Source organism: Triticum urartu, chromosome 4A (assembly GCF_056163025.1).
Source record: "Triticum urartu cultivar PI428250 chromosome 4A, HENAU_Tu73, whole genome shotgun sequence".
Lineage (NCBI taxonomy): Eukaryota > Viridiplantae > Streptophyta > Magnoliopsida > Poales > Poaceae > Triticum > Triticum urartu.
This window is the reverse complement of record NC_141876.1, coordinates 74,374,283-74,396,165: the sequence shown is the minus strand read 5'-3', so window position 1 is coordinate 74,396,165 and position 21,883 is coordinate 74,374,283. Positions and strand designations below refer to the sequence as shown.

Sequence of the window (21,883 nt, the reverse complement as noted above, 5' to 3'; positions counted from 1 at the left end):
ATGTCATCAACATACAAGCAAAGGATAACTCCCTTGCCCCCACCATGGCGATAGTACACACATTTATCAGCTTCATTTATAACAAAGCATGCAGCTGTTAAAGTTCTTTCAAACTTCTCATGCCACTGTTTGGGTGCTTGCTTGACTCCATATAAATACTTCAGCAACTTGCACACTTTTCCTTCCTGACCATCTACTACAAACCTGGGGGAGTCCTGGATTAGGGGGTGTCCGGGTAGCCGGACTATACCTTCAGCCGGACTCCAGGACTATGAAGATACAAGATTGAAGACTTCGTCCCGTGTTCGGATGGGACTTTCCTTGGCGTGGAAGGCAAGCTTGGCAATGCGGATATTTAGATCTCCTACCATTGTAACCGGCTTTGTGTAACCCTAACCCTCTCCGGTGTCTATATAAATCGGAGGGTTTTAGTCCGTAGGACAACTTCATCATACAACAACCATACCATAGGCTAGCTTTTAGGGTTTAGCCTCCTTGATCTCGTGGTAGATCTACTCTTGTACTACCCATATCATCAATATTAATCAAGCAGGACGTAGGGTTTTACCTCCATCAAGAGGGCCCGAACCTGGGTAAAACATCGTGTTCCTTGCCTCCTGTTACCATCCGGCCTAGACGCACAGTTCGAGACCCCCTACCCGAGATCCGCCGGTTTTGACACCGACATTGGTGCTTTCACTGAGAGTTCCTCTGTGCCGTCGCAATCAGGAAGGATGCCTCTTCCCGTCTTTAAAGACGGCGCCGTTACTAAGGGAGCCTTGGCTGTCGGCCAAACTCTCCGGCTAGGCGGTTTTCTCACGACCGCCTGTTCGGCCGTTGCGCCAACGGTGACCTCTCGGGTCATCAAAAGCAATCTTCACGTCAGCTCGGAACTCGTCGAGCAGTTAGATCCAATGGAGCTCTCTTCCGTAAACAAGCTCTTGGATCGCATCGCCGCCTTGGGGGTCACTACGGATTATGACCAGGTTGGGCTTAAACCTGATCTAAGAGAAATTAATTCTCCTCAAGTCACCCATCACGTTGCCATGGTAGAGGCACAGTGCAGAGACTCTTCATCTATCTTAAGGACTAGCTACGTCCGGATTCCCGATCCCTCCAAGCCGGATACCCGCGGAGGGGAGGATGTAACTCAAGACCTGAACTTAGAATCAGGCAACGGGCTAGATTCACTGGACAACATCCAAGAATCCAAACTTCAGAGTTCGGAAACTCCTTGGCCTCTGAGTCTTAGATTGGGTGAAGTTCCGGATTTAATTCCACCCACCCACCCGAACATAAGCGATCTATCCCAAATCAGGCAAAAGCCCGAAGAAACAGTACATCATTACTGGGCAAGGTTCCTCCTGGTTATGAACAGGATAAAGAACTGCCGCGAGGAAGACGCAATCTCAATCTTTTGCAATAATTGCACGGACAAGGGAATACTCAACGCCACAGGTCGTCGTGATATTACACGCTTCTCTGACTTGGCGTCCATAGTACAAAAGTACTGTGCGATGGAAAGCGCCCGGAAAACCGAAACTAAATTTTGGGACAATCCGGCCCTGAATAGAAACCTTGTCCGAAATAAAAGGGTGCATCATCATCAGACACCCGGGTTAAAAACCAAAAAACCAAAACCCTCTACAGGGCATGGAACCGTACTGGAGGGATGGCTTAATGGACCCTGTAAAATTCATAGTACAGAGGACGCCACACCAACTCATAGCCTTAGAGCATGTTGGATACTCTGGCAGGTGGCCAAAAGGGGCGAAGATCTCCTAATTCCGGAGGCCGCAAAAAACCACCTCAGGGACTCCAGTATAGTCTTAACAGTCTTCGAGACTTTCGCATCAAATAATATGCGAAAAGGAACACTCCGCAGCCTCGCCGAAGTCTATCAAGTAGCAACAATAAACCCATGGAGTGACACAGCTATTACTTTTAATGCCAGTGATGAACCTAAAATCCGAACAGCTCGAGCACCAGTCGCATTGATACTCAGTCATATAGTGGACGGCTTTCGCCTCACCAAGGTACTCATGGACGGAGGCAGCGGATTGAACCTCATTTATGAGGAAACCCTTCAAAAAATGGAAATACACTGGAACCGCATTGAGCGAAGCAGCACAACCTTTAGAGGAATAATCCCCAGTCGGGAAGCACGCTGTGCAGGAAAAATCACACTAGATGTGGTGTTCGGCACGCCGGATAATTATAGGTCCGAAGAGGTCACATTCCAAGTGGCCCTGTTCAGTAGCGGATACCACGCTCTGCTGGGACGGGAAGCATTTACAATCTTCCAAGCAATACCCCATTACGGGTACATGAAGCTCAAGATGCCTGGGCCGAACGGAATCATCACTCTCGCTAGTGATCCGGACATAGCACTCCGCGCCGAAAACAAGACAGCCGCATTGGCCCTTGAGGCACTGTCCGAAGCCCTAGCGGCTGAGGAACTGACTACGCTGCGCTCCACGATAAACAGGGACGATGTGATACTCGATAAAAGATCCAAGTCCACCTCCTTTAAACCAGCAGATGAAATAGTCAAATTCCAGGTCCATCCAACGGACCCCAATAAAACAGCTTCCATCGGGGCACGATTAAACCCCGATGTAGATGCCGCACTGCGAGAATTCCTACGGGAGAACTAGGACATTTTTGCCTGGCACCCTTCAGACATGCTAGGAATCCCACGCAGGCTGGCTGAACACAGCTTAAATATCCTAAAAGGATTCAAACCTGTCAAACAAGCCCTTCGGCGTTTCTCTAAGCCCAAGAGACAGGCAATGGGAGAGGAGCTAGCCAAACTATTGGCGGCCGGATTCATCAGAGATATAAAACATCCGGACTGGCTAGCAAACTTGGTGATGGTACCAAAGAAGGACAAATCCTGGCGCCTGTGCATTGACTTCAAAGACCTTAACAAGGCTTGCCCAAAGGATCCCTTCCCCCTCCCCCCGCATCGATCAAATTATCGACGCCACCGCAGGACACGATTCGCTGTGCTTCCTCGACGCATACTCCGGTTACCATCAAATCAAGATGGCCGAGTCAGACCAAGCTGCAACGACATTCATCACCCCATACGGCCCATTCTGCTTCAACACAATGCCTTTCGGGCTCAAAAACGCCGGCGCAACATATCAGCGCATGATTCAGACATGTCTGGCAAACCAGATCGGCAAAACAGTAGAGGCATACGTGGATGATGTGGTCATAAAAACAAGACATGTCGAATCTCTAGTGGATGACTTGAGGCTTCCATTTGACAACCTCTGAGCATATGACATCAAGCCAAATCCGGAAAAATGCGTTTTCGGCGTTCCAGCCGGAAAGCTCTTGGGCCTCATTGTATCCGGTAGAGGAATCGAAGCAAATCCAGCCAAGATCCGAGCTTTGTCACAATTGGATATCCCAAAGGACCTCAAACAAATACAAAAATTAACCGGATGCGTGGCGGCTCTAAGCCGCTTTATCTCCCGGTTGGGAGAAAAGGCGCTACCCCTCTATCGCCTCCTTCGGCGCACCGAACACTTCGAGTGGACGGATGCCACAACGGCCGGACTCGAGGAAATAAAAGCCATATTGGCAACAAACCCCATCCTGGCCGCACCAAACATCGACGAACCAATGCTATTGTACATTGCGGCAACCCATCAAGTTGTCAGCGCAGTACTCGTTGTCGAGCAGGAAACGGACGGACACAAATTCCCCCTTCAAAAGCCGGTTTACTATTTGTCCACTGTCCTCACCCCATGCAAATCACGGTACCCACATTATCAAAAGATTGCATATGCAGTATTCATGGCATCCCGGAAGCTACGACACTACTTTCAAGAGTGTTCAATCACAGTAGCATCGGAAGTACCACTCAACGATACTATAAACAACCGTGACGCAATGGGCCGGATTGCAAAATGGGCCATCGAGCTCCTCCCATTCGACATAACTTATAGGCCACGGCGAGCTATCAAGTCGCAAGTTTTGGCCGACTTCGTCGCAGAATGGATGGAGGCCGAACTCCCTAAAGAGTACGGCACATATTCAAACTGGATCATGCACTTCGACGGTTCCAAAATGTTGGCCGGACTAGGGGCCGGCGTCGTTTTGACGTCCCCCACAGGAGACACAGTTCAATATGTACTCCAGATTATGTACACAGACTCCAACAATGCAGCCGAATATGAGGCCCTTTTACATGGTCTCCGGATGGCAGTATCCATGGGCATTCGACGCCTAGAGGTGCGCGGGGATTCGAACCTCGCGATATCCCAAATAAATGGAGACTTCGATGCCAAGGATCCAAAAATGGCAGCTTACCGCAACGCCGTCCTCAAAATGTCAGCTCGGTTTGAGGGGCTCGAATTTCACCATATAGCCCGAGAAAACAATCAGGCGGCAGACGTCCTGGCACGCATCGGTGCAAAACGCGATGCGGTCCCCCCCCCCCCCAACATCTTCCTGGAAAGCCTGTTCAAGCCATCCGTAGTATGGGAAGGGGAACATGGCAATATTAGCCCGGACCCAACCGCACTGTTCGACGCCGAACAATCTGACATAATCGGAGGCTCTGCCAATGAAATCACAACCTCAGCCCACGTACTAATGGCCGTTATCGCCCCGTGGACAGAACCATTCCTAGCCTACCTTACTAGGTAGGAACTCCCAGAGGACCAAAACGAGGCACGCTGTATAGTGCGGCGATCTAAAGCCTATAAAGTCCATGAGGGAGAACTTTATAAGAAAAGCACTACCGGAGTCCTTCAAAGGTGCATCTCCGAAGAGGAAGGGCGGAACCTGCTGGCTGAAATTCATGCCGGACTCGGTGGCCATCACGCCGCAGCTCGGTCCCTTGTAAGCAAGGCTTTCCGTACAGGCTTTTATTGGCCGACGGCCCGGGCGGACGCTCAGGACTTGGTCCAATGATGCGCCGGTTGCCAGCTTTTTGCAAACCAAAGCCATATGCCACCCACCACCCTCCAAACTATCCCCATCACTTGGCCTTTCGCGGTCTGGGGGCTTGACATGGTAGGACCCCTTAAAGGCGGAACCCACAAGAAAAAATACTTACTGGTCATGGTGGATAAGTTCACCAAATGGATAGAAGCCAAGCCTGTTAAGACGGCCGAATCCGGACCTGTGATAGACTTTATATCCGGGGTCGTACACTGTTATGGCGTCCCCCACAGCATCATCACCGATAACGGCACGAACTTTACGGCTGATGAGGTAAAACTCTGGTGCAAAAACATGGGCATCAAGCTCGATTATGCTTCCGTCTATCACCCACAAACTAACGGTCAGGTCGAACATGCAAATGGTCTCATCATGAGCGGCATCAAACCCAGATTAGTGCGGTCCCTCAAGGAATCTAACACGCACTGGTTAGAGGAGCTCGACTCTGTACTCTGGGGGCTGCGGACCACGCCGAATCGCACCACCGGATACACACCATTTTTTATGGTGTACGGCGCAGAGGCAGTCTTGCCCTGCGACATAATTCATGACTCACCTCGAGAGCGCATGTATGAAGAAAGGGAAGCCGAGATCGATCGGCAGGACGGTTTGGACGCCTTAGAGGAGGAGCGCGACGTGCCCGTTCCGCATTCTATCAATAGCAGGCTCGAAGATATCAAAGCAGAGAAGTGCGGGCCAAAAAATACAACGTTGGCGAATTAGTCCTACGCCTGCCGGACAAGAAAAAGGACAAGCTGAAGCCCAAGTGGGAAGGTCCCTTCATAATCGACCAAGTCCTGACTGGTGGAGCATACCGCCTGCGAGATGCGTCGGATAACCAACTCGAGCCGAACCCATGGAACGCAGCCCGTCTCCGAAGATTCTACGCCTAGCGCCGGACTCTGTGTTTGTCTCCTTCCTCTGTCCATTTTTTACATTTTTTGTCTTACATTTCTCTCCTTCCCCTCTTTTCTTTTATAGCCCTTAAAGGCTCCTCAAGTGACCTGCTACTCGCGCTCATTAAACCTGGGGGCTTCTTTAACAGAAGCTTATTTATATGGGCTTCACGCCCACCACATGTGTCAAACTTCCGCATGTACCTTTTCTTCACCATTATTTGCATCGATATGACTTAAGTTTTGGCCAAGCTGGGTTGCCTGGCTCCTGTGCTTACCCCTACATTCCTGATTGTTCGGCTAGGTGGTAAAGGGAGCACCTCTGCGATTGTTACTGCCGGATCAGCCGGATGTGTACCTCAGACTGGGTGAAGCCGAAAGCTAGCGTTCTTAAGGGAATATTCGGCCGGTGAACGAAAAGATGACCTTTTTTACTTATTTATATATGCCCCCAGATGATTTTCCTGTGTTTGCAGTCCGGACATGCACTTTAGGGCATGCCTCCCAGAGAAAGGAACCCCTAACGGAACTATTCTCTCTGGAAGATGTTTCTTACTAACCATGTAATATAACATAACTAGTTGGGCACTTGTCTGATAAAGCACTAATGACCCCTACGCTTGGTCTCCATGCATACCCCGGTTCTTACATAACCGGTAGGGTATTCGGACACACTCCGGACCGTCAGGTCCTGAGGTTGAAGCGAAAAGGTCGGCAACGACAAACGATCTACAATCCGGCTAGAAGGCATTACACATGTCAATTAAAAATTACATAGTCACTCTGACTGATTGTATTCCTCTTCAATACCATCTAACAGGCTGTCTAACTTACAGTCCTGCTGGGAATACTTTGCGGCCAATTCTACTTGGCCGTACACTAAGCTTACAGGGATCTCCTTCTCGTCAGGCCCCACAGGTCCGACCTCGGCCATGTGGTTTGGGTCAGACTTCGTGTACCGCGTCTTCACCATGGCCCAGGCGTCCCTAGCGCCTTGTCGGCAGGCCGATATCTTCCACAACCGGAAGCGCCGCCGAACTCCCTTAAGCTTCTCCGAAAGCTCTCCAAGGCCCTCGGGCATGGAGTGGGAAGGCCATAAGGCTTGGGCAACGCCTCGCATCGCCTGCCGAACTCGCTCGTGCAGTTGCGAGAGCTCGGGAAGAAGGTCACCCGTAGAACCGGGCATCTCCTCTACAGGACAACCCGTTAGCATACCTACAGACATTACTCTGTTAGTCGACTTCCTCGCCGAACTCTTTTCTTTCAAAGATTCGCTTAAGAACTTACTAAATATGCCGCGTCGAAGCCGCTGATTCTCCTTAGTAGAGTCCGACAGCTGGCCACGAACATCTTTTAAGTTCAACGTCCAGCTTGGTGTTGGCATCCTGAAGATCATTCTTCTCCCGCCTCACCCTTGTCAACATACTCTCACTGGCCTTTAGCCGGTGCAAGAGTTGTTGCCTCTCCAGATCTAGTCCGGCGCCATCTGCAATATGATTTGTCAGATTTACACCCACACCGCACTTCGCAAGATACTAATCTTTTGAAGTGTATCTTACCAGAGGGGGTCTCTTTGGGCTCCCCTGCCGCGGCTAGTGCGGCCTCCAGTTGGGCTTTGCACTCTTCTAGCTCCTGGGACAGTACGGTATTCTTCTCTGTAAGAACCTGCATAACAAATGATCCTTAAATCAGTTACCCTAACTGTTTCAAGTCTCGGGGGCTATGGTATATATATTTACCAAAATTTTCTTACCCGTATGTCTTTTACATATTGCTCCGTGGCTCTGGCTAAACCATTTTGAGCGGCACGGAGATACGCATCTCCTGAATTAAAGGCATCTAATGCCTCTTGGGAGAAACAAGTGTCGCGAAGAACTGTCCGGCGACGCCTGTGGTTCATGGCACTCTCCACCTCGGAATTGGTGGCAGACAGCCTGTCCGCATCTTCTGTCGGAGGAGCGTCCGGTGCGTGCCTTGTGTTCGCTTCCGCTTATGGGCCAGACGTTGGAGCCTGGCTGGTGGAGGCGTGATTAGCAACCTCTCCGGATGTAGTCCGGCGAGGTCTCTTCGTCCTGAAGACAGCACGAACGTTAATATGCCCTAAAGGAATAACACCAGGGAAAAAGAGGGTGCGCTATACCTTTGCGCCGGCGTCTCAGTCCGGACTACATTCCTTTTTACCCCACGGGGCCCTGCGGCCCCTCGTTGGCTAGCCGCCGCAGGTTTGGCCTCCCGCCTCGGAAACCTCCCTTGCAAAACACGGTCGTTGTCAGGAAAACTGAAATGCGTGAGAATGGATTCCTTCTCAAGGGGATGAGACTCCGCTCTCTGTTACCTGGGAGGCCGGGATTAACCCTGGGTAATCAGCCGTAATGGCCACCAAGGTATTGTCCTTGATTAGCTGATGGAACACCCCGTCAATCAGCTCCACCGATATGTCCGGATCCTCTTCGGAGTCCGGATCGAGGGACCGTTCTGGATCCTCGGGCTGTGGGGGACGGCTGTTTATATCCTTTACTTCCTGATGCAGTTCCTGCGTTGAAATCGGAAGACTATATATTTAATCATGGGAATATAAAACGGATGGGAAAGCACAATTGTCCACTTACCCAACTCGGAGGGTTGTACATAGAAAATCCGCCCTGCGGGATGACGCGGAGGAATTCCTCCTCTTCTCCCTTGTACAAAGAGGATAAGATCTTTACTAGAGCGGTAGCTGAGGCTGGCCCCTTACGACCATAACGGGTGGCGTCATCCTCCCCGTTAAAATCCCACATGGGGTGGCCTCTATATTGAAGCGGCTGCACCCCCCGCATAATGCATGCGGCCATGACTTCAATCATGGTTAGTCCGGAATGAGCCAATAGTCTTATCCGACCCATCAGGTGAAGGACGTCCCTGTCGCCTTCTCTCTGAGAGCTCCACGGACGCCAGCTTAGGCGTTTCTTTAAGGGAGCACTGTTGAATTCAGGGAGACCGGCCTGGATAGGATCCGGCAGCGGGACATCATCTATATAAAACCATTCCGAAGGCTAGTCCTCGTACGCCTTCTTTGGGGTTCCGGATAGATATCCGGTCTCGGCGATACGCCACACTTCGGCTCCGCCCACTTGATATATAGACCCCTCTTGAGAGCGGGGCACCAGGCAGAATAACCTCTTCCACAGCGCGAAATGAGCCTCAACACCCAAGAATAGCTCGCAAAGGGCGACGAAGCCTGCGATATGTAATATAGAGGCGGGCATGAGATTGTGCAGCTGGAGGCCGTAGAACTCCAGAAGCCCACGGAGAAATGGATGAATTGGAAATCCAAGTCCTCTTATTAGATAAGGGACGAGGCACACCCACTCTCCTTTGGAGGGATTGGGGGTGCTCTCCGCTTGCTCTCCGCCATTATAGGTGGCGAGTCCGGCTCGGACCGGGACCATATAGGCCTGAGGGAGAAATCCCTTGGCCTGAAGCAACACTAGCTCGCTGTGCGGGATGGAGCACCTCTCCCAGTCTCCAGGTTTAGGACTGGAAGGGCGAGAGGAGGAGCTGCGACGGCTGGCCATGTTGGAATGGACCTTTGCTGGAGGCGCTCTGATGATTACTCGCGGAGAGGAGAAGGTGTGGTTTGGATCTGAATCCCCATCCCATTAAATAGGCGGCTCATTTATGCGGCTAGGGGTGTGAATGTAAAAACACCCGACTTTTCACATTCGTTTAACACGTGGAAGATGGCCATTATTTGGCGTGGAAGCCAAGGTGCGCTACATTACGAAAATCGGACATTATTCAGCAGGTACACGGAATTTGGAGAAGAACCCGCCTTGCAATGCCGAAGACAATCTGCGCGCCGGACTCGTCGTCATTGAAGCCTGGTTCGGGGGCTACTGAGGGAGTCCTGGATTAGGGGGTGTCCGGGTAGCCGGACTATACCTTCAGCCGGACTCCAGGACTATGAAGATACAAGATTGAAGACTTCGTCCCGTGTCCGGATGGGACTTTCCTTGGCGTGGAAGGCAAGCTTGGCGATGCGGATATTTAGATCTCCTGCCATTGTAACCGACTTTGTGTAACCCTAACCCTCTCCGGTGTCTATATAAACCGGAGGGTTTTAGTCCGTAGGACAACTTCATCATACAACAACCATACCATAGGCTAGCTTTTAGGGTTTAGCCTCCTTGATCTCGTGGTAGATCTACTCTTGTACTACCCATATCATCAATATTAATCAAGCAGGACGTAGGGTTTTACCTCCATCAAGAGGGCCTGAACCTGGGTAAAACATCGTGTTCCTTGCCTCCTGTTACCATCCGGCCTAGACGCACAGTTCGGGACCCCCTACCCGAGATCCGCCGGTTTTGACACCGACAAAACCCATCTGGTTGTTCCATATAAATTTCCTCTTCCAACTCTCCATTTAGGAAAGCAGTCTTAACATCCATTTGATGAACGAGAAGACCATGTGTGGCAGCTAATGAAAGTAGTACGCGAATAGTGGTCAATCGAGCCACAGGTGAGTAAGTATCAAAGAAGTCTTCACCTTTCTTTTGGGTATAACCCGTGGCCACGAGCCGTGCCTTGTACTTTTCGATAGTACCATCAGGCCTAAGCTTCTTCTTGAATACCCATTTGCACCCTATAGGTTTGCACCCATAAGGACGATCAGTTATCTCCCAAGTTTCATTTGCCAAGATGGAATCCATCTCACTATGGACCGCTTCCTTCCAATAGTCAGCATCTTCAGATGCATAGGCCTCCGAAATAGAACTCGGAGTGTCATCTATTAGATAGGCAAGAAAATCATCACCAAAGGACTTTGCAGTCCTCTGTCTCTTGCTCCTAGTAGGAACTTCATTGTTCTCCTCCACATGTTTTTCAAATTGTTCCATCGAAATGGCAGGTTCAGTAATTGTAATTGGTTCCTGATTCGATGAACTAGGCATCTCCTGATTAGATGAGGTAGCCATATCCTTCATGGGAAATATAACTTCAAAGAAAGTCGCATCATTCGAGTCCATGATCGTACCGACATGCATGTCAGATACCTCAGATTTTACGACCAAGAATCTATAGCCAATGCTATGAAAGGCATATCCCAGGAAAACACAATCCATAGTTTTTGGTCCAAGTTTACGCTTCTTTGGAATTGGCACATTGACTTTGCCAAACAACCCCAAGTTCGTAGGTAAGAGAGTTTTAACCTTTTCTTCTCCCATTCCTCGAATGGAGTTATCTCTTTGTCCTTTGTGGGAACTCGGTTTAGGACATGACATGCAGTCAATATTGCCTCCCCCCACCATGCCTTGAAGAGACCCGATGTGTCTAACATGGCGTTAACCAAATCAGTTAGAGTACGGTTCTTTCTTTCGGCTAGCCCATTTGACTGAGGTGAATAGGGAGGCATCCTCTCATGGATTATACCATGTTCTGTACAAAAGGAATCAAATTCATTTGAGAAATACTCTCCGCCACGATCGGACCTAAGCCTCTTGATCTTTCGATCAAGTTGGTTTTCTGCTTCAGCTTTATAGATCTTGAAATAGTTCAAAGCCTCATCCTTAGATTTCAAAAGATACACATGGCAGTATCTAGTGGAGTCATCAATTAACGTCATAAAATAATTCTTTCCACCTTTTGTCAACACACCATTCATTTCACAAAGATCTGAATGTATGAGCTCTAGTGGTGCAAGATTTCTTGTTTCCGCAGTCGCATGAGACTTACGAGGTTGCTTAGCTTGCACACACACTTGACATTTAGATCCCTTGATAGTGGTGAAACTAGGGATTAAGTTCAACTTTGCTAGTCACGACATGCAACCGAAATTAACATGACAGAGACGTGAATGCCACACATTTGATTCACTATTGTTGCAAACAGGATTAACAACTTTATTGCAAACGTCTGACAAGGATAAACGAAACAGGCCTCCTGACTCATAGAATTTACCAACAAAGGTTCCATACTTGGATATTACAAATTTATTCGACTCAAAGACAAGCTTGTAGCCATCCCTACATAGCAGAGATCCACTAACAAGATTTTTATTGACGGAGGGGACATAATTCATGTTCTTTAGCCGCACGATCTTCCCCGAAGTAAACTTCAGATCGACCGTGCCAACACCACGAATAGAAGCACTTGAACCATTGCCCATCAGCACGGTGGAAGTCCCTGCGGTCTGATAAGACGAAAACATGGAAATATCACCACATACATGCACATTAGCATCCGTGTCAATCAATCAATCAGGAGAATGACATACTGAAAGAATAGTGGGAAATATACCATACTCAGCATCCTTCATGTCAGTGTCTCCAATGACAACGTTAGTGGTCTTGCCGCCTTTCTCAAGATGACGCTTGTCATAGCGATTAGGGCAACTAGGAGCCCAATGGTTAGGATCTCCACACACATGACAAACACATTTCTTCTTGTCATTCTTTTTCTTGAAGTTCGTGTGTTGTACAACCTTGTTCTTCCCATCAAACTTTGCTTTACCATCAAACTTGCCCTTGTTTTTGAACTTGTGGGGCTGGAAATTTTTCTTCTGTACCAGATTGGCACTAGATCCTCCTTCAATACCTCGAGCACGTGTGTCCTTTGCTCTCGCATTTTCTTCCACATCAAGAGTATCAATGAGATCCAAAACGGAAAACCCCTGCCTCTTATGCTTCAGTAAGGTAGCAAAGTTCCTCCATGAAGGAGGAAGCTTGGTGATGATGCCTCCGCAACAAACTTGTCCGGTAGCATACAATTGAAGTGCTCAAGTTCTCTAGCAAATGACTGTATCTCGTGAGCTTGCTCAACCACGGAGCGTTCTTCAGTCATCCTGTAGTCATAGAATTGTTCCATGATGTACAGCTCAATGTCGGCATCCGAGACCCAAACTTGGCCTCGAGTGCGTCCCACATATCTTTTTCATTGTCAATTGACGCATAAGCATCAACTATGTTCTCACCAAGAACACTCAACAGAGCAGCCTTAAACAGAGTAGCCACTAGGGACCCAATTACTTTTCAAAATATTACAGGGACCCAATTGCTTACTAAAAACATCTGCAGTGACCCAATTGTTTTTTCAAAAAAATCAGGGACCGATTGCTTTCTAAAAATATTTGCAGGGTTGTTCTATAAAAAAGGCCTGACATGTGGCACTCACCCGTCATAACGGTCAAAGCTAAATGTGTTAGCTTTTATGCCACGTCAAACATGACGAGTTGACCTGGTCTGTCATAATCACGATTAAAATTAACCAGACCATTCATTAGTGCAGCATGGTAGTTTTTTGAAATAAAAAACCAACATTTTGGTAGGTATTAGGAACTTTTCAAAAAGCAGTAGTTTTTCATAATCCTAATTCGAATTATGGTAATTTTATGCTATTTACTCCAGATCCAGTCGCAGGCTGCCAGTTGCTTTGGGGTGTCCAAATCAAGATTGTTGTTTGGATATCCTGATCAGTCTGGAGACACAGCATGCACCATCCCATAATCGTCAAAGTGATCAGGAAAAGGATACAGCTTGCAACCAATTAATCTAAACAAGTATTATGTGCTTGTGAGCTGTGTCCATCTAATATAAATCATTACTTTGCTAACATGCCTGTCATTGTACCTAAGATTAGCTGTGTAATGCGAGGATTTGTCAACTCCTGCCAAATGTACATGTACAGAACTTAAGTAGTCAGCGTCTTTCTCAGGCTCAAATACTGTAGTTGTTCCTTGTTCTCAACATTGTACACAAACATATATATATGTTTATACCAGTAGAATTTGAGTCTCCATTTTCCATATGGAAATCAGTATCACTGTTTACCTCAGCAAACGATTTAGGAACATGGCCCAAAAGGACTTAACCTATTATAAAGAGAAAAGTATATTTTTCATCCTCAAACTCTATTGAAAGTATAAAAATGATCCTTCAACTTTGAAACCAGCAAAACTTAGTCCTCCAACTTATCAAACCGGATTAGTTTAGTCTCTAATACCGCTTTTTGTGGTTTCCTGCTGACATGAAGCTGCTTTTGACTAAAACTTGACACGTCATACAAGTTTGACCGCCGTGTAACTGTCCTTGAACTCGCCACGACGCCGGTGGGCTAGCAAGGAGCGCCCGGCGCCAGTGGCCACGGCCTGCAGGATGAGCCACAGCGAGTAGAAGCAGCCCATGTCGCAGTTGCCGCTGCCGTCGGCGAGGTTAAGATGGGTGGTTGGCCAGGGTGTGACCTGGGCGTCCTTATGTAAGGTGAGGAGCATGGCGCTGCCTAAGTGCCCATGCCGAGGAGTTCATGGAAACTGCCTCGTACAACACGGCCAGGAGGTTCATGGAAACTGCCTCGTGCAACATGGCATGCCGAGCAGGTGACCTTGGCATGGCCTGCGATGGTGCGGACGGCGAGGCGCTCTTAGCGGAGTTCACGTCGGACAACACGCTGCAGCATTGCCTTGCTGTCGCAATTGGTTCACCTTCATGCTTTGTTTACCTTTAAATAATTCCAGCGGTAACCACACCAATCCCTGAACGAGAAGCAGAAGCAAAGATCTCATAATCTTCAGACAGCAACACCTGCCCGATTGAGATAACATTCCGAATATCCTATATATATGCAACTCATGTCAAGAATAAACTATTACCGTATCTTGGACACAAAAAGCGAACCAGGGAGATGAACTAGTGATGCTCCGGTACCAATCTGAGCTAGATAGCCCAGTCTTTCCACCTCAGGGGCCCTGCACCACCTGCGTCAGGACATATGCCATCCGGATAACCCCTGCTCAATGGAGCATAACAAATGGAACTCTGTTTTGCCGAGAAGAATATATGTGTGCAGTGAACCGGTACAGTGTGTGTCCAGCATCAGTGGGAAAGCTGCATGATTGGCAATGCTGGTAGATCGGAATAGATTTTAAACAGATGTGCCCACTTCCCATTGGAAAGTCTGTGTGTATGGCCAGTGTTGGTTCCAGGCCCATGCATCCAGCCAATGCACCCCCCACATTGCACTCATCTCCAAAAGCAGGGAGGAAGATCTGGCCCTCTAAATCTAACAGAGGCCTGCACTATGTTACCAGCTCAGGCCTTCTTCAAGCAGCAGTATAGGCACATCTTGTAGGAAAAAAAATTCACGGTGCAAGCCAGGAGCTCTGCCGATTACATTAAGATAGAAAAAAAATACAAAGTGACCTGGTTTATGAGGAAAACTAGGCCGAAGCCACAATGCCTGGCGAAAACCAAAGAAAAACAGAAAAAAGACACTAGAACTTGGCGGTAGGGACTAGAACAACACACGCACACACATCAAGAAGCATCATCTTAACTGGACGGAAGAGCGCCAAGACCCAAGACTAACAAACGAAGCTCGAGAGCAACCAATCTAGCCACCACACTCTCGAAAAGACTCGTCCATACCGAGCCTAGGCAAAAGGCTCTAACAACCTATGCTCTGTCTGCTTGGCCGTCGGGATGTTGCACGCATTGTTCTTCTTTTCTAGACGCTCCCTACGTCGCTGTGAGAGAGGGGCACTATCTTTCTCCGATTACAAGGACGTCCATGTCCCAAACAGAGGGCGTGGAACCACACGAGCAACCTTACTGAGAAAATTCCCCATAGAGATTGGTGGTGCAACAACCCGGGTCACCTCAACAACATCACTCCTCTCCTCAACCTGATTCACCTCAACAAGTTGTTGAGGTGATTGCTTCAGGTAACACGATGCAATTATCGAAATTTTAGCAACAGTATAGATTGTAGGAAATTAACAGCTGCAACTACAAGATTTTACTACTTGAACTCAATCACAGTTACAGTCTTTGTAGGTCACATTTTTTCCAGCAGTAGTGATGCTTATTCATTAAGGAGTGAAAGGATACAAAGTAGAGTTTTAAAAGAATATAAAGTATTTTCCAGCTGTTCTAAACTGATAGTAAAAAGGGGAAAAAAGGAAGATGCTCCCTCATCTCATCAGAGATGGCATTTTCCAGATTGTGGCTACTCAAAACTCGTATCGAAGAAGATTCATCCTTCATTTTTAAGAGAAAGCACCTCTTTTTTTACACAACCTTCTTAATCAGGCGGTCTCATCAAGCAGTGACAAAGAAAATGGTAAGCAATCATTATGCTTTTCATCCATTTTATTTATTGACAGTTTTTCGCATTTCCATGAGTAAGCACAAGTACACAATAGTTCAACCAGCAAAAATGTTTATAGGAATCGATGAAATTTGTGGCATACCAAAGTGGCCTGAAACCTCCATTTCTTTAAAGGATCGGATAGTATGGTTTGGAGAAAGTCCAAGTGTGTGCATCTGCTGGACACCACATACCGAGAACTCCACTACAAGTAAAAGAGAGTTGGTGCATGCTTGTAAGTCACAGCTCAACATCGAGATAATATTAGTACTTGATCTGGAGCAAGATCCGAATCCTTCTGAGTAGGCACTGTGTCAGCTGACCAGATCAAAATTATAAGAAGATAAGTAAAGAAGGAAGGTGCTTTCTCAGCATTTGGTTTATCTCTGATCAGATGGAGAGAAAATGCTTTAATTTCACATCAGATTCCTAATCAGGTGGTCTCCTCAAGCAGTGACAAACAAAATGGAGCGCTAGGTTTTTCATCTGTTTGCCGGAAATTTTCCACCTGTAAAAGGAAGACAGGGAGAAAAGGAAGATGCTTATTCACCTCATCAGAAATGGCCTTGGGTATATATTTTCAGATCGCCGGTACTCGTAGCTCGTATCGAATTAAATGCGCCCTCCATGTGGAAGGAAAAACATTTCCATTTGACATCAGATTCTTAATCAGGTTGTCTCCTCAAGCAGTGACAGTAATCAATCATTATGTTTTTAATCTACTTGTCGATGATTATTCGCATTTTCACCGGTAAGCACAGCTCTAGCTCGTATCGAATTAAATGCGCCCTCCATGTGGAAGGAAAAACATTTCCATTTCACATCAGATTCTTAATCAGGTTGTCTCCTCAAGCAGTGACAGTAACCAATCATTATGTTTTTAATCTATTTGTGGATGATTATTCCCATTTTCACCGGTAAGCACAGCACCGTGACAGTCGGCTCCCCGCTCCCGGGGGCCTTATAAATAACCGGCCAAGTTGCCTACAATTTACCAAGACACTCTGAACACGCAACACACTTTGGAGCTTGATAGTGAGTGTGCTCCAGCGAGTGACGCCGCCACAGCAAACTCTCTCGGCATACAAAACTAGTACCAGTAGTAAACAACAGAGCAGAGAAAGAATATAAGTTCTTTGGAGGGCCGGAGAGGTGACTGTAGGGGAAATGGATGTTGAGTCGTCGAGGCAACAAGGTCCCAAGGGGGACGCCAGCTCCAACTCCATGGCTGCGGCCTCCGAGGTCTCTGTGGACTGGAGGGGCAGGCCTTGCAGGCCTCAAAGGCATGGAGGCATGAAGGCTGCTGTGTTTGTCCTAGGTGTGCATCCATCCATCCATGCTTCTGTCTCCTTTCTTCTTGATTCACCATGTATGTTGATGTGCTCTGTTCTTGTCCTTTGATTGTTGGTGTAGGGATCCAGGCGTTCGAGATCATGGCGATCGCGGCGGTGGGGAACAACCTCATCACCTACGTGTTCAACGAGATGCACTTCCCGCTGTCCAAGTCGGCCAACATCGTCACCAACTTCATAGGCACCATGTTCCTCCTCTCCCTGCTCGGCGGCTTCCTCTCCGACTCCTACCTCGGCAGCTTCTGGACCATGCTCATCTTCGGCTTCGTCGAGCTCTCAGTAAGCTACCCACCGTAAAATCAGCAACAAAAAGGGTCATTTCTTTTGTTTTTCTACTATAAAACTATCAAAGGCACGGGAAAAAATTCAGGCAGCGAAAGGCTAGTGCGTGCGACTTTAAAGTTTTAACTGACAGAAAAATGAAAAGATTGTGGCGACAGACAGATGGGATTGGCATGTAACAAAAATGTTGGCAAGATAATAAGCAAGTAAAGGTGAAAGAAGATGGTGCCATTGTGGGAGCAAATCATGGCCGGCTGCAACTGCCGTCTAGTGCGCCTTCAGTGGGCGGCCGGCCAAGACATCAATCCACTCTTGCGAAAAGGAGGAAACTGAAAATTATATCTCTTTTTCCTTTGGTGCATCAATGGCTATTGGCTACCAGTCTACCACCAGGTTTTCTAAAGAGGATTGGCTTTTTTTGGCATTTTGCAGGGGTTTATACTGCTGGCGGTGCAGGCGCACCTGCCGCAGCTGCGCCCGCCGGCGTGCGACATGAAGGCGGCCGGGCAGTGCGAGGAGGTGGCCGGGGTGAAGGCCGGCATCTTCTTCGCCGCGCTCTACCTGGTGGCGCTGGGCAGCGGGTGCCTGAAGCCCAATATCATCGCCCACGGCGCCGACCAGTTCCGGCGGGATGGCGAGGATCAGGCCGTCGATGGCGGGAAGCGGCTCTCCAGCTACTTCAACGCGGCCTACTTCAGCTTCTGCGTGGGCGAGATGGTGGCGCTCACCGTGCTTGTCTGGGTGCAGACACGCTCCGGGATGGACGTCGGTTTCGGGGTCTCTGCCGCCGCCATGGCGGTCGGCCTTGTCAGCCTCGTCGCCGGCGTCTTCTTCTACCGGAACAAGCCACCGCAGGGCAGCATCTGCACGCCCATAGCAAAGGTACGTACGTCGTATCAACAGGGAGCAGTGCTCAGCCAAAGTTACCATGGGCATTCAATTTTTTTTAATCGAACCATTGCCCTTATTTACACAAAATAAATCTTTTGTGGACGTACACTGTGGACTGAAGTCTGCCCTCTTGGTCACAAATATCACGAAGAAATAGGCCATTTTTGTGCTACACAAGAATGAAAATATAAAGGGCCGGGTTTCGATTATGTGTGGAAAAACATTTCACTGAAGAAAAAGGTTATAAACATTAAAATGCTGAGATTAATTTTTGCACCCTTTTTGCATCCTGGATGCACAGCCCGAATTGTTGAGCATATTCCGGGCGCCTTTCCAAGCGCAAGAAATTTGCCCAAAACAATCAAATTTGTTCATGTTGGAATCCTCCTGAAAAGGGAATACTTTCCAAAGGGTTTAGTGGGATTTATTAAGTAGACTCCACAACGGCCAACGGCCCTAGCAATACGTATGTGCACTAGCTACATGTATATATAATATGTACTTAGGCACAGTATAAATGTGGGAAATATTTGGGTGAATAGGCATGTGTGTGTATCCAACATGTTTAAACAAGAAAAGCCTGACCATGTACGTATCATCATCATGATTCCTTGTTTAGAAAGCACTCCTGCTGAATCTGGCCTGATATGCTGCTTTAGGTGTAAAGAACCGCCGGCCAGTGATATTTAATCTACAAAACCTTGACCCAAAAGTCACACAACAAAAAGCTTTTCAAGAAAAATCATTTACAGAGAGAAGCAATTTGTTTAGTAAGATATGCTACATCTGAAATGAAATATTTTGCTTATTATCAATGTGGTGCGCACACGAATGGGTTCTTAATCAAGATCCCATAAAGCACACGAAACTCATATATTTGGCAAAAGTGGATGATATTCTAAATAACGTAAAACTCCATATATGTGGTGGTAAATATATTTGCCACATAATTTATATCACACACCTTTCCCTTTTTGGTGGGACAAGTTGACAAGGGCTAGTGGCACTTCTTTTGAGTGGGTCACAAAAACAGCCGCTCATATCTCCTATTGGAAGGTGCATGCGAATGTGATTATTAATCACAGAACTCGTAGGCCCATTCTGTTATGCTTGTGATGCATCAATCATGGAGGTGTGTGACATCGGTGACATGCATGCCCAAATGGGACACCACCTACCTAGCTTTCTTATTCTTGGAACCAACATTTACTTACAATCAATCTTTTGCAAGTTACATTTCTCCTTAAGCTCATGAAAATCCAACTAAAAGAATTCATGAAAATCACAACACCACACAGGCTAGGATAGTTATATTTTCCTTTGGCTGAAAATGAGAATCAATGTGTCTAGGTCTTCGTCGCCGCGGTAGCCAAGAGGAAGCAAGTGTGCCCATCGTCCAGGGCCACAGTGCAGGGCATGTCCTCCACGGGTGCACATGAGACGCGTCTCAACACCACCAACATCTGCCGCATCAATAAGTTCAGGTAATTAAGGATTTAATTTTACATAGACATGCACACATGATGGCCTCGGGCTGGCGTGTTTGCATGCCTTGTTCTATCGTTCAGTTTTTCTTACCAAATGGTCAATGCTGTTCTTCTATATATGAGAAGACAGAGCTCGTGTCGGTTGCTTGAAAAAAAAACACATGAGAAAGTCATTTGCAATATGTCGCTTTAAAAAATCTTGAAGAGGGCAAATCTAGAAGATTTATCGCCTAATTTTTGAATGGATTACAGGCTTCCCTTTTTTTGGGATAAATTCGCTCAGAATAAACTTCTCTGAAATTTTCTAGAATTTTGTACTGATTATTCTTGACAGAGCTCTCAGTTTCCTTCGTTTGCACGTTTTAATTTAGGTTCTTGGACAAAGCGTGCGTGAAGGCGCAGGACGGTGGCAGCAAAGAGAGCGAGTGGGGGCTGTGCACGGCGGCGGAGGTGGAGCAGGTGAAGGTGCTGCTGTGCGTGGTGCCCATCTTCGCGTGCACCATCGTCTTCAACACCATCCTCGCGCAGCTTCAGACCTTCTCCGTGCAGCAAGGGAGCGCCATGGACACCCGGCTCGCCGCCAACTTCCACGTCCCGCCGGCGTCGCTCCAGGCCATTCCCTATATCATGCTCATCGTCCTCGTCCCGGCCTACGAGGCCGTCTTCGTGCCCGCCGTGCGCCGCCTCACGGGGGTCGGCACGGGCATCACGCCGCTCCAGCGGATCGGGGTCGGCCTCTTCGCCGTCACCTTCTCCATGGTGGCCGCCGCGCTGGTCGAGGCCCGCCGCCGCCACTCGTCCGTCTCCGGAGACGGGCGAGCGCTGTCCATCTTCTGGGTCGCGCCGCAGTTCCTGGTGTTCGGGCTGTCGGAGATGTTCACGGCCGTGGGGCTCATCGAGTTCTTCTACAAGCAGTCGCTCTCCGGCATGCAGGCCTTCCTCACCTCCATGACCTACTGCTCCTACTCCTTCGGCTTCTACCTCAGCTCCGTGCTGGTGTCGCTCGTCAACAGGGTGACCTCGAGGAATGGCGGCAATGGCTGGCTCAGCAACAACGACCTCGACAAGGACAGGCTAGACCTCTTCTACTGGCTCCTGGCCGCGCTCAGCGTCCTCAACTTCTTCAACTTCCTCTTCTGGTCGAGGTGGTACTCCAACAGCGTCGAGACGGTGCAGGTTGCCGGAGTTGGAGGCGATGGTGGCAGCAGTGAGCAGGAGGATGAGAAGGGCTCTGCGTGATCAGTATGCATTATTAGTGGATTATTAATCAATTAACCTTAGTGTTTTTACCTTGTATTTATATCTATGGCTCTGCCTTGTATCGGAAGTAGTGTCTAGATGTGTGTATGGGTCTCATCAACTAATTAACGAAGTGTTGCACATGTGGTTAGTTATTAATTAGTCCTGGCTAGGTACAGTTTAAAGGGTGTGTAGTGTAATGGTGCAACACCTGCAGCATGAGCAGTTGTGGGTAGGGAACTAGGGACCAAGACATCAAGTAGCCGGTCCTGCATTAGATCAGCTCGCTATCATGTACTAAGAAGGCTGTGTAAATAGTAAATAATTGGCCAGAAAAAGGCACTAAGTTATCCTCTGCCACATGAACACGTGGTACGGTTATGCTGATCCGATTAATATTGTTTCGAGATACAATTTTTTTTCTTTGAGTAAAAGAGAGGCCGCCCTCTCGGATTTCATTTGTAGAAATCAAGGTCTTTGCTTTTAGAATGAAAACTACCCTACTTAAGCTACCAAAGTAGCCAACGTCCAGAGCATGTCTCCCGCAAAAAAAAAACATCCAGAACATGCCATACCATTTTTCTTTTACATTGTTGGGCTACGAAGAACCACAACACAGGGCCACGGATCATGCAAGATCCCCATACCACGGAGG

At 48.1% G+C, this 21,883-nt stretch overlaps 1 protein-coding gene across 1 annotated transcript; it reads left to right on the top strand.

Annotated features, from left to right (window-relative positions):
- The first annotated feature begins 16,976 nt into the window (after positions 1-16,976).
- On the top strand, positions 16,977-21,624 carry LOC125550791 (protein NRT1/ PTR FAMILY 4.3). Its single transcript, XM_048713883.2, has 5 exons — positions 16,977-17,295; positions 17,391-17,608; positions 18,044-18,493; positions 19,853-19,986; positions 20,361-21,624. Exons 1-5 carry the CDS (start codon positions 17,145-17,147, stop codon positions 21,226-21,228), a joined length of 1,821 nt encoding a protein of 606 aa, XP_048569840.1. The 5' UTR covers positions 16,977-17,144; the 3' UTR covers positions 21,229-21,624.
- Positions 21,625-21,883: the final 259 nt, after the last annotated feature.